Genomic DNA, 13,933 nt, shown 5'->3' with positions numbered 1-13,933 from the left:
TCTATTATTTACAAAAAAAAAAAAATTTCATACACAAAACCATGCCGTCAACTTGAAACTGTTTTCTTCCTGTGAAATCCAAGTTTCCATAGCAAACTATTGCCCAATCGCCTTGAGATTTTCAAATGCACAAATATTTTTCATGACAGAGCAATTACGATGAAGCTCCTTATTCGCATTGGTGTGGTTTACACAACATACTTTTTACAGTCCCGCAGAAGTGTACCAGTGCTGAATGCCTGTCAAAAACCTGAAGTTTGCAGCATTCAAAAGAAAAACAGCTCACAACCAACCACCGCTAACGTGCCGAATATTTGAAGTATGTGCAAGCACACGCTAAACTGATAGGTTATCACCAACCACTGGGGCAGTAACAATGCCTACATACTTCTGGAAGGAAATACAAAGTCATGGTGAATTTTTAACTTTGAATATTTGTTCATGCTTATAAGAGATACCAACCTGATGACCTCCAAGGCTTAAGTCATATATTCATCCTTAGGACAAGAGAAATACTGGCATGAACTGGGGAGCTGGTGCTGCCCAGGATACACCTCCTCTGTCCTGCCTGGAGACGAGCCTTTAAGGCTGGCAAACACCCACCAGCCCCTCAGCAGGAGGGCTGAGACCACACTCCTTTGCAACACCCCATTACCAGTTCCACAGAGCCACCCTGTCATTATATCTCACAGCACACTTAACGATCTTGAACTTCTTTGAAAACTCACCAGAATGTTATGACTCACGCTTAGATCAATAGAGTGCATTCGTCCCTCAGCAAAGGATCAAACCTCAATGAAACGTTATTGCCCATTAAACACTACAGCTGCTTCTTCCCCTTCCCCACTTCCCCGATCCCACTGCAGCACATTTAAAGGGAATTTAACACGCCTGGCAGAACGACACACAGGATCCTACAAGGCACACGCTTCGCTACAGCTGCTGTAACTTCAGCAGGACTCCATCTTATTGCCTCCACCTCAGCTGCAACTGAAGCTGAAGAGGTTTCTCAGGTTTTGGGGAATAGGAAAAATCTCCATTAAAGTGCAGGGCAAAGAGCAGCAGCACAAGACCACAATCACAATAATTTTGGGAATGGCAATATTCAAATACACTGCAAACAGCCCTATTTGTATACACACAGTATTTAAATGGTAGAATAAAAAGGTATCTGCCCCTGTGGGATGGGAAAGATGGAGGTTAGGGTACAGACCAGCCTGAAATACAGTGAATGAGGGACGCGGTGAGGAGCACCTGCAATACTAGCGCTGGGAAAGGAACCAGAGAGACACTGTCATGGTGTCGGCCCTTTACGCCGACTCACGAGTCACCTTTTCGAGTCACTGACTTCTACAGTAGAACTGCTCAGGCTCAAAGTTTCTAGGAACCAGAAATCTTCAGTCTAAGGAAGTCTCGCTACATTGGAAGTACGATGGAAGTTCAAGCTCAGCTTGTAGTGCAGATGCCTCCGAAGACATAGGCTGTTTACCACTGACTTGCCTGTTACAAAGTCTACAAGCAGAATCATCTTTTCTTAGAGCTTACCTATAGGCATGAAACCTGACCACCATTGAACCTAAAGGCAGAACGCTTTAGAAACAGCTTCTCTGGAAAATGATTACTCATTCATGGTTACTCATGGAGATTAGTTAACACATGATACATTAGCATACAGTACTAACATCCAGGATCTGAGTAGCCAACTAATTCAACAACGGCACTCCTCCCTGCCTTTGTTGACCAATTTTATAGCCTAAAACAAATTAGCTACATATCCGAATCTGTATGCTAGAAACGTTAGCCAAATGCACTCAGTAAACCACCAAACCAGTTTTCGTGAAGTCTTGTTGCCTGACACCATACTGCAACCCTGTAATTCATCAGCATTTACATCTGATGCAAGAAATTCTGGGATTCTACCTAGGATCAATGCCATGCCAGTCAGCTTGCTGTATCAGCAGAGTAATGATTTTCTGCTCCATGACACTTTGCTGGTACTTCATGGCTTACTTAAATATCAACATCAGTAAGTTTCACATGGGAAATTACTTAGAACATTATGAATGCATTACACCCACCTTTAGAAACTGCACTAAAATACAGAGCCACTTACTCCTGGAACAGAAAAATGCCATTAACACTGTCACAACAGAAATATTCCACACTTCTGCTTTTTTTGCACCATTTTGAATCATCTTAGCATCCATACGTAGCAATGAATTCCACAATATATTACAAAAACTCCTCCCAGTTCTTCACAACAGATTTTTTTCATGGATAATTTTTATCTTTCAGTCTTAACATTTTAATTTGCAAACATCAGCTTCCTCAGTTTCTCTAACCCTGAATCCATTCAAACACTGCTTTTAGTTCTCCTAACCAGAATATACTTTTACATACACCAATAGCAGCATTTTTTCCTCCTTTTGGTGTGAAAGGGGAGTGGGAAGACACTGACAGAAGAAGAATGTGCAGCTTTTCTTAAGGAGCTCCCTTTCTTCACCTTGATTAGAAGATCAGAAACGAGTAATTTGCCTCATTTATAGTTTTAGAAAACAATCACTTTCAGAACAAAATATATGCATAATGTTGATCAGCCTTACGTTTAATCTACAGAAAACATTTAGATTGTGAACACTCGTTCAGGCAGCTGTGTACCTTCAGCCCACTGATCATCTTTGCTTAAGAGCACAAGAGTCAATCCTTTCAAGCTGTAGAAGTTCAGCCAGAGATAATAAAGCCAACATTTTGGTTTTTTACAGAATCCTTATTTAGGCAAAGTCATAAGCAACTGAAGATAACCCTTTGGGGATGAATTGCTTTCCATGCTGGATATCCAACTGTCTTCTTTTAATGAAGCATTTTCTCCTAAAAGGTTCACTTAACTTGTTTCGCATAATAACAGGAAGAAAAAAAAGTTCATTTAAAATATTCTGGTAATTCTTTTCTTTAAAGAGTTCTCTCGCTTCTTTCCCAATCCTGAATGCTACAGTGCCATAGCTAGGAGGAAAAAGAAGGGAAAAAACCCCCACCATCCCCCAAACCCACACAGAACAACTTCTTGCAGTCTTCCTGAAAATCTGTCAGTATCTGGGAAGCTGATAAAAACTCCTGAAGACAACCTGCATAAGGTTTGGTGCCTACATAGAATTTTTTTCACCTCAGTAGTTACCGTGCTGGTCTTCCTGGGATTCTCCAATTCTGCCTTGGATCAACTCACATGAAGTAAAATGCGGACTAGCAAGAGCTAAACTTGCAAGGGGCTGGAGACACTGGACCTAGCTGGGCAAAGATGCTACGTTTGTACTAACAAACTGAAGAGTCTCATCCCACAATCATCCAAAGTTAAATTGCTGTCACAGTTTTTTGGCTTGTGCTGATTAACAAGTTTCCAAATCAAATACTGCTTGAAGTTCAGTGTGGGCTAGGAGCCACTCTCACAGGCAGCCTGCAGGCAGCTGCCCTGCTTTGGAAAGTAGAAGTTTAACCATAAAAGAAGTCATTTTGGTCTCATGACTACAGAGCCATCTCTGGCACTGCAACTACAGGAACAGACATAGAAGAGAGAAGGAGGGGGGAAGAAAGGAAAAAAAAAAAAAAAAAAAACCAACAAAATGAAATGTGTGGCACAGGAGAGGAGGAGACCCTGCATGAAAATGGCAATAAAGCCACGTGACTAGAAGCCAGAGTGAAAGAGGCACAGAGAGACAGGAAATTTAGCGAGTTCAGTCTACCATCTGCTATGTAAAAAAAGTTAAGGTTAAAGAATTTCTGCGCATTAGACCTCTCTCCTGTAACAGCTGTTTTGATGCAATAATCTTTTTCGGAGAAGACTAGAAGTAACAAGACAAGGCAGGTATACAAAACTTTTTATTGACAACAGAACAATAGAGAGGAACGTCACCACTTCCCATTCCTCAGGAATGTCTCCATTTCACAGTCAGTCTGCTAAAAGTATACTTTCATGGTAACAAGCAACACGAAGGCATGGAGCTGTCTGTAATCTCAAGAAAAACGTTTCATCAGTGCAGTGCAAAGGGACCGGCGTTGTGCAAGTGTGCAGCGGGCCCTGTCACAACACAAACATGGCAGGCAGCTGTATATGCAGAGCCAACAGGCACAGACGAAGCAGTTAGAAGCCTCAAATTATCTCCGTTATTTCCATCTAAGGGCAATACCTGAAGTGCTACTCCATCCATATTCTGTTTCAGAAGTGAATACTTTCTTCCCTCGCTCCTTTTGCTTCCCCTGTCCTCAAAGCTGTTAATACTTCCAACTGAATGGTACCGTGTCAGAGAATGCCCGAGCTTTTATATTTTGCTACCTCATACCAGTTCATGCATGCACTTGCGTTTACTTTCAGAAGCTTACATTGACATAAAGAAGGGAAAAAAAAAGTGCTGCATAAGAATAAAAGGATTCAGTTGTTAATGCTTCCTTGCTAACAAAAATATTTGGTAGTTGTTGAAGACGCTCCTTGTAATGTCATTTTTATAAAGTACATATGCAGTCTACTTAACGTTTTAAAGAAACTGCATGTCAGACTCTTAACATCATTTCAAATACTCTGAAATTAAATTTGAACTGAGATTCAATCTAAACAACAAAATATCTTAATTTTAGCTTTCACAGTACACAGAACTGCATGCTGAGTGCAAGATGAAAGCCCTCTTTCTCCTGCAAAAGTTTCATCTGCCTGCAAAACTGTACTGGGACCCCTGTGTAGTAGCTTATACATTTATTAATTTATCATGTTTTTCCTTTACTTAGTGGATGTGCCTCTGGATGTGTGGGCTGGTTGTTAAAGTGCTTTAAAATAAAACAAAACCCCCAACAAAAGAAAACATCCCTCAAAACCACAACAGGTGCGAGAATTTTATCTGAAGGACTTTGTACAGCATTTACAATGTTAGCATAAAGCATCTGAAACATGAGCATTCCCTGCAGACTGATGCAGTGCAAGCAGTCTCATACATTAGATACTGCAATTCCTCTGGATTCAAGATGCACAATACTTACAAAAACAACCCTAGAAGCACAGACAAATGCTGGTGGCTCCTCCTCTTCTTTTTAGAAACAATAAAAAAATCTGCATTACTCTCTCATAATTTAAATACATAAGTAATCTCCACTTTTATTACTTCATGACAATGACTTCAAATTTACATTATTTTAAGTACCGTCATAATAGCTCCATGTATAATACAGATATTTGCTGATATCCTGTCAGAAAATTAAAAAAACAAAACAAAAAACCAACCTTCCACTATATAAAAAAAATTATGCTGGAAAGACAAGAACACGGAACAGGGACTTGGTACAGACTATGATTTCAGTTTTATATCAACCACAGTTAACCCAAAATTAACAGATACACAGCGATATTCAAAAGCAGTGCAAATATCTTTGGAGGTTAGAATAAAATTATACTACAAGAACATAAGACAGAAGAAATTAAAAGGCAAGTACTTCAAGTACAGGAACCAGTCTCTGTGAGGTCCATCTTAGTGTTAGCTGGGAGTTCCTTTTCCCATCTTACTTTTTCCTCTGAAACACGTTCGCCAACATTGCACCTGATGTAGTCAGCTGGCCCATTTTGTTCAAAAACTTGGTCTTTGTATCTTCACTCACAAGGCTCGCTGCAATCGACATTGAGCTAGGAAAGTAAAAAATTCAGTGACATAAGACGACCAAGAAAAAAAACCACTGTGTTGTTTTTTAATAAGCAACTGAATTGTCCTTGCATTTTAGAGGTTTCAAGATCACAACAGACCAGTCCATCAAGAACTGAAAAACCATCACCACCAAGCCCAAATACACACTGTTAAATGAATTATCATGCCCTCACAGTCCTAGTGAAAAGCTGCGAACTATTTTTCTGCACACTACTTTTTACTGCCTTTAGAAGTCACTGCGTTAGCATTTGTTAGCTATTTGAAAATTGCTCCAGTGACAAATACCTCTGTGAAAGATCAGCTTTACCTTCTCTCTGGAAATGTCAATCCTTGTTTATTTAATATAAGAACAACAGTACTGGTTCAGACCAAGGATCTATCTAGCCCAAGTATCCTGTCTCCAACAGTGACCATTAGCAGACATGTAGGGAAGAGTAAAAGCAAGGTAAGTACAAAACGGTGACCTCTCTCCTTAATTCCCAACTCTCTTATTTTCCAAATATTTCCACCTGAGCAGAGTTTAAAATTGGTGTGGACTGTCAATCTAGTAACTCCTAATGAATCTTTATTTTGTATTACTTGTTCAGCTTTCCCTCGATCCCCTTGTAAATTTCTGGTAACCCCCACCCTTGGGCACCGAGTCCCACTAGGTCTTCCCCTGGCTGGGTAAAGAGCTTTCTCCTTCTGGTTGTTGTGAATGTGACTCCTGCTACCTTTGCTTGAGTGTTCCTACTTCGTACGTGCTAGAGAAGACAATGGGGAGTCCACATTTTTCCCCACAAACCGGACTAGAAGGAGCAAGCCAATCGATGCTGAACCTACAAGATGCTACAACTTCGAAAAACATGTTAAGAAATTTTCCCAATGCTGCAAAATTAACTGACTTTTTTTTTTTTTAATTTACAGCATATCCATGAGCTCAACTTCAGATATATGTAACTGTTTAGCATAGTAGGAGTAATCTGTCTCAAGACAGAGTGCAACAAGGCAAACGTATGATAGCATGAATATTAATTCCATTAATTCCATGCTTCCTATATTTGTAGTATAATGTAGTATAATGTAGTATAATTTGTAGTAAATGGCAGACATGTTTTTCAGCATTAGATAGGGCCAATTTTACAAAACATTACCAGTGAAATTCTCCCTTGTAAGCTCTGTGTGGACTCTGTGTTTCAAAATTATACCTAAGATCACAAGATCTGTCTTACTGGCACAGGCCAGCTTCCAGGAACTGACTTTTCAGTCTGCAAGGTTATAAACAGTTCTGTTAGACACTTTTGCATCAAGGCAGGTCAAGTTACAGTTAACTCCAAATTGCTTCAACAGAATTTGAATTATTTCTTCCAAGGTAGCAGGGATGCATTCAGTATTTTTTCCCCATTTCATACCACAAAGAAAGGTGCTTAGCAGTAACGAATTCTGGTTCTTTTTAAACAGAGTACTTGAAAAAACAAAAGGGAAGCTTCTCACTAAAGCTGTACTGTGGATCTACAGGCAGCTTAATGGTATCATAACTATATCCCTTCAAATGTATCCCCCACTCCTCCTATTTTTGAAGCTGATGTGACTCCCTGTCTCCTGCCTTTCCACAGTGCCTCATGGACCTAGATCCTTCAAGGGGCTTTAGGTATGCCTCACATAGCATACCTAAGAGTATCACAAAACACACTCCTAGGTATTTTTTTCAGTACATCATCTATTAATGGAACAGGTTACTGAAATAAATCGTCTCATTTTAAATCTTATTATTAGTTGGTATTTTCTGAAAGCTCTGTAAAGTTCCTCATTATCTAATATTTAGTGTTTAAGCATCATTTTATTGAAAGTATGATGTCTGAATTTTTAGTAAAGTTTAAAATTTTGAAAATTGTTCTTAGGTTATATCTCTTTTTAGATAACATCTGATTATAATTGACATTTTAAAAATAATCTTTTTATTCTATTTAGCAGCCAGTGATGACGACATACAGCTGTTTTGAAACGATTTATAAACTTTTAAAGTGAACTACTTCTTTCAGGCACAATCACATAGCCAGACATCTTTGGCTTGATTAAACATCTACAGTCAACTAGGGAATCGCATATTTTCAGTTGATAAAACTTAGCAGGTAAGTTACTACTACTGTAAGATGGATTTCTTGTGCAAGTTCCCTTGATTTCATGATAAAGCAAGGGCATATAAGTTATGTAAATAACAGTTTATACTCGCTATCAGCTGGTTAACAACCAGAAGCTATTCCAGACTATTATGTATCCTAGAGTTTTGTGTAACTAGGGAAGAGGATTTGGGAAATTTAGTACATACCACGCATTAGCAACATTAAGAAAATAAAATTGCTTACTTTGGAGAAGAAAGCCTAGCAATTGGTGACAAACCTGTTATTTTAAGCAAACGGTGCTGTCATTATTCTAACGATCCTGAATAAGTTTGAGGAAAACCAGGAAATGTTCACTTGACTTTCAAAACAGTTTTGGGGGATATCAACCATCTGATGTTAAAAATTAAGAACTGGAGTGTCTAGAAGTTAATGTTTTCTAATATTACATTACTGTAAATAGATAATCCACGACACTTGACATACTTAAAAGTTTAAATATGCCCCAAAAGTACTTCTATGATTATACAAATTGAACATTTCAACATAATAAAAGCTATATGAAATCAAATAATTTGAGTGTCATGTCTTTAAAAAAATAATCAGAGAAACCAACAAGGCAATAACATATCTTGTTTGAAACAAGTAGTCCTATAGAAAAGTCCTTGCATTTACTCATTACAAAAAAAAAAAACAAAACACAACAACAAACAAACCCACAAACAAAAATAATGTGTAAACATCAAATTTTTGACCAGTGTCTAGATGAATTACGTGCTACACAGATTTCTGCCTGTTTTACAGGGAAGCTTTAGGCCAAAACAAACATCCATGCTGGACATTTTATAAAAAGCAGTTTGTAACATAAGTTGTTATCCAAGATTGAAATACCTTGTTAATTGCTAAAGAAAATGTTTAACAAAAGTGGCTATCAAATATTTTAAAAAGACAAAGTTCAATCTTTTTTTAAAAACACTCTGTCACCCCATATTATGTGACCAACCTTTTCTAACAATAAGGGGCAAAGACAAGATAAAGAACAGCATCTTATGATTGCTTTTGCATCCAGTTTTATTTCTGTGCGTGCATTCTCCTGTTGTTAACAAAAAATCAGTGATTTATCTCCTAGTTGCATTTAAATCCTTCGTCAAATATATATTTAACACTAAAATTGGGAACTGAAATTGACAAGGGCTTAGCAAGAAAAGGAGATACTCATGTACATGAAAAGGTCATTTCTTCAGTGGTAAAATATTTCGTGTTCATTTTGTACAGTAAAACATTGCAACCGTAGCCTGATTTTTAATAAGAAAGAGGAAGGCTAATTAAAGAATGAAGCAACACATTGCGAAGACTTATCCTTTTCAAATCTTACAGTTTTCAGCAGCTGCATTCTAAAAGAAAATTCACTGGATGTTGTATCATATTTGCATTTATCTGTTTCTACAATGGCTTAATAGGACTAACTGTGATTTCACGATAGTTTCATAAGAGGGACTGTAAATAATACAGACCTCTTACATTTAGGTTAACATGTCTCCACTGATACAAGCTAAAGCAAGGTAAGTCTAAACCCTATGTGAAATTAAAGTTATCACTCAAACTCTAGCCATGCAGAAAACAGCTTTGATGAACTAAATAGGTTAAAACATTTGAGAGGCGCAAAAGCACACATTTGAAAAATAAAAATTAAAAATACTGTCCAACTGAAGAGCACCACTTGAGAATTAGGAAGAGCTCAACCAAGGAATTTTGTTTCATGACCTTAGGTTTCACAGTTCAGTTAATGCAGGTAAAATAATAAAAAACCCTTCACGTTAAGGTTAATAGTGTTCTTTAAAGAGACCAGTTTGATATTGCGTACATTTGCTGCATTCTGCGAGAGAAAAAAATTTCTTTCGGAATATGATTGCCTGAGAAGGAATCAATATCATATTTTCTAATGAACTCTCCTAAAAGGCTGTCAAGAAGTTGCTCAAGAAGCAACAAATGAATTTACTTCAAAAAATGTTTATCAGACATAAAATTCTAATCTTATATATTTAGATACATATGCTGCTTTTATTCTTTTCTTTTCATAGTCAAACTCTGAGGTGGTGGCTTTTTTATTGCACAAAGAATTGGGTCCATAAAACCCAGGCAGGGGAAATATTTGCAAAGTAATAGATAGCCATGCATGCATTCTAATGAATCAACTTGTTAGTCAAAATATTAAGTCATTGCTTATGTGGAGGGACGTCCTTGCACAGATTGGTTGGCGAGAGTCTATAGCAATTGCTTAGCATCAGATCTGCAGAGTCTGGCTGTTAATTCTGCCTTATCACAACTACCTATTGGGTATCTGCTACATAAGGTACATAGTACAGGGAAGATCTTGATAAAACTAATGCTTACTTGCAAAAAGGAAGGATGGGTCTAATGGGGCAACTAGCAAGTTTCTATCTTGCCAAGAATCATTATTGGTAGGTTGTTTTCTGAGGGAATACCTGGCTTAAGTGACAACCATTAATATAGCTGAAGGCAAGCTAAGCGTTCACCATTCGTTAAAAACCAAAAGCAAATACACAGCTGCTGAAGAACCTGAAGGATACAGGAAGGGGATGGGCATTCAGAGGAAGGGGATGGGCCTTCAGAGTATGGCTACTGGGGACACACACAGGTATGCATGCCAGAAAGCTCCCTTTAAGAGAAGGAAGAAAGGATAAGGGCAAAAATACAAAGCTTGAGGAAGTAACATAGTGAAGCCCTGGGAAAAAAACAACAGCATGAACAAATGCATTTTTTCATTCTTGACTGACTGGCTATTTATGTTGCAAGCAAGGGATATTCCTGTGGAATGATTAAGTCAAATATGTTGTTATTCTGAGAGTAACTAATATGTCAAAGAAATAACTATTTCATCATGAAAATAGCCACTCAACTGGAATACCCTTAGTCAGTACAGTCCCTACTTCATAATATTGCCACATGAACAGGAAAGAGGAAAGAAGGTGACTGACAGGGCATTCCTCAGATCTTAAAGGTTTTGTATTTCTCCTCCCTTAGACAGGACTTCTATATGACTAGACAGAACCAACCAGCTTACTTGAACAGATACACTAGAGACTGTGATTTGTTGTAGAACCTACACATTTTTAGTCTTAAAATTATTTCACTTCCAAAGTCTAAAGTTCCTTTCTAGTATACCTTTAAGAGTTGTCCTGATGCTCATGTCTCAAATGGATTCAGTTCTTACTACACTCCATTCATTATCAACTACACCAGTAAACAAGCTAATTACCACTAGTAAAGCCTGAGGTATTTTATTTGGTGCATGAGAGACCATCTTTTTCCACACCATGTCTCTTCTGTTCAATTCTTTCACACCTTTTCTATTTCAGTCATTTTCAAACTACCAGTTGTTTCCAGGATTTTGCATGAGCTCTTTCAAGAAGTAAATTCTATCAATCTGTTACTGGTATGGAAGCATGACATAAACGAGTTTCAGTAATTGTCTTGATTCCCATGGCAAGGTATCAGGACTGAGGACAGATTCTCTTTTTCAGATACCTACTGTTTCTTCTCAAACTCTTCCTGGCAAAACTGCTAAGGATTCATTAATTTATATAATAATCCATGAGAAGTTACCTGCTGGTATGCCATTCCAGGCAACAAGAAGGCAAAAGAACACATACACCTCATCATAATGATGCTTAGCTTTCCAAATTTGTGGGTCTGTTAGCTTCTTTTGTTATCAGCAGACACACACACACACACGATACCACCTCTACCACATGAGGCAAATTGATGCACGTACACCATGTGTCCAATATCTCACTGGAGAGCTGGGTTTACTGTGCATTTGTAGCATGGGCGTTTTACTGAAGTGCAACATAAGTGGCATTTTCCCAAAGCCAACACATGTACTTAACAGTGTATTCACGCAGGTAGGTCAGTTTGTACACTGGAGAAACTCTTCTCGTGTGCACTAGTCACATGTAAGCAAAGACGGCAGCCTGGAGCAGGTCATTACCACGACCAGAACAATTCCTTCAGCCTGCAGGCCACCCCCATGAAGGAGGGTTGCAAGGTGCATGCCCCATGTGGTGCTCTAAGCACTTGGGCCAAGCACTCCCTGCTTTCTCACATTAAGGACAGAAATTCAATTACTGCTTTAAATGGATAAAAATTTAAGAAGAAAGTAACACAGGAAAACAAGAACGTCATTGCTATGATACAAATAAAAATGGGTTGTCCTGTGTTTTACACTGGAGACAGAAACAATCGCAAACTGAATTAAAGTTCCTAAAACCTGCTTTCAAATACAGAATATGTCAGTGCGGGATTTCTGGTCACAAGCCTTGGACACCATTATGGAATAGACTCTGCAGAACATTAATCTGGAGGCACAGAAAAAAGAGAAGTGGAAGTCTTACCCCTGCGGTTCTTGGACGGTCTTGTTTTCCACTTTCTGTTCACACTCTTTTATCATGGAGCTTAAAATAACCTAAGACACATAAGGAAGAGATATACATGACATTTTTTCTTTGGCATTAATGTTTAGTATGAAATCTGCTCTGCAATGAATTCTGACATTAGTAGAACTGTTTAAAAAGTTTCTCTGTTGTTTTTCAAGTGCATTTAAATTCCAGCTATCTGATAATATGTTGTGGCTAGAAACAACAAAACCATTCAAAATACTTTAAGGAAGAAAATGTTTTTGAAGTAGTTACAGGAGTTCAAGACTCTCTTCTGCTTCTCCTGGCTTTTTAAAATACAGCTAAAGCAAACTCACTTCTGTGACACACCTCCTTATCTTCATTTTTTCAAACAATACTTTCATTTGTTAGCAATTAACTTTGACATACATTCCCCTTCCCTCTATTTTCCTTTAGAGAGTTTTCAAGTACCTTTTAAAATGCGTATCTTTACCAACACTATGCATGAAAGAAAAAGCAAGGAAAGAAAAGAAATAAGCGTGACGGCATCCTGAGACAACACCTTAATGGAAAATTTCACTGGTGTCTTCCACGGTTTTTATGAATCAGGGCTTTTTCTCCTCTACTTAAGCGATGGCAGCGTTAAAGGTTTCTGCAGAATATTTAAGACTAAAAGCACCCCCACACTGACATTTTACATTTCTCTAGCATACCAAAAATAAAGGAATGTTTCCCAATAGCAGGCTCTGAAAGAAATCATACAATTCATTGGACAGGTATACAACTCCCTGCTCTGCCCACAACAGTACTGTTTTAACACATTAAGACAAAGGCATTTGAAACACTTAGGCAAAACAGTTGCAATGCAGAGTGTGAAACTATAAATGTACAACACCCCCCCCGCCCCCACTGCAGGAACAGCAACTTTCTCTGCTCACAGCTCAGGAAAAAACTAAGCACTTTCTCTGAGACACTAAACTTAAAATCTCAAAGCTACAAGCAACTGAAATGAATAGTGTCTTACCAAAACCTGAATATATACAATAGAGGAAAAAACAAAAACTAATTGCAATCTCTAAAATACAGATCAGTCACTAATGGTTACTACCAAGTGATAACTATTTACAAATGTATTTAAATACATAAAAAAGCTGGTTTCTGTCAAATCCCTATTAGACAGCTGCAGCACAAAATATCCTTTAAAACCATTTATTACACTGATAAGATGTGGCCTGGTCTGCAGATATGTGCCACTGTTCACTCTACTTCTCCAAAAGTATTACTTCAACGTTTGAAACAGTTTGGGTAGCAGGTGTTATATACCCTTGAATGTTTCAGAAAGCAGCATTCAAACCCGTGTACGAGTCTAAGAGGACAACTCTTACTGCTAAATTTGCTGTCCTTCATTTGCGTAAAATCTTATGCAAGTACTTGAACTCACGAGTACAGAGGTACGAGAGAAATGCATTCAGAATTCCAGTGAAAAAGCAAGCTTTTCCTTCTGTATCAAAAGAAAACTGAAATTTCTAAGCACAGCGGCCATGACTTTTGTTACTTAGCATTTCTACCTGTACAATAGAGCACTTCTACATTTTTGTGCATCTATTTGAATCTAGATGTTCCAAGTATCAACAATATGAAGTCTAGATCAAGGGGGAGAATAATTCAGCAAGGACTCAGAACCATTTGAATACCAGAATGGAGCTCCCATCCATTGCACAGCTCCTTCTAGGAAGGCTGC

General features: G+C 38.1%; 1 protein-coding gene across 5 annotated transcripts in view; it reads right to left on the bottom strand.

Annotated features, from left to right (window-relative positions):
* Positions 1 to 3,927: 3,927 nt before the first annotated feature.
* Positions 3,928 to 13,933, bottom strand: part of RELCH (RAB11 binding and LisH domain, coiled-coil and HEAT repeat containing) — an 85,324-nt gene continuing 75,318 nt past the window's right edge. For all 5 annotated transcript variants that reach the window (XM_082328485.1, XM_082328486.1, XM_082328487.1 and 2 more), the window contains 2 exons: positions 12,190 to 12,260; positions 3,928 to 5,656 (listed from right to left, as the gene is read on the bottom strand). In XM_082328485.1, the coding sequence (XP_082184611.1) occupies positions 5,536 to 5,656; positions 12,190 to 12,260 (192 nt within the window). In that variant the 3' untranslated portion in view covers positions 3,928 to 5,535. The remainder of the gene's footprint in view (positions 5,657 to 12,189; positions 12,261 to 13,933) is intronic.

Source organism: Platalea leucorodia (genome assembly GCF_965183815.1).
Source record: "Platalea leucorodia genome assembly, chromosome: 1".
NCBI lineage: Eukaryota > Metazoa > Chordata > Aves > Pelecaniformes > Threskiornithidae > Platalea > Platalea leucorodia.
Note: the sequence above shows the minus strand (reverse complement) of the source record. Positions and strands in the feature narration are given on the sequence as shown.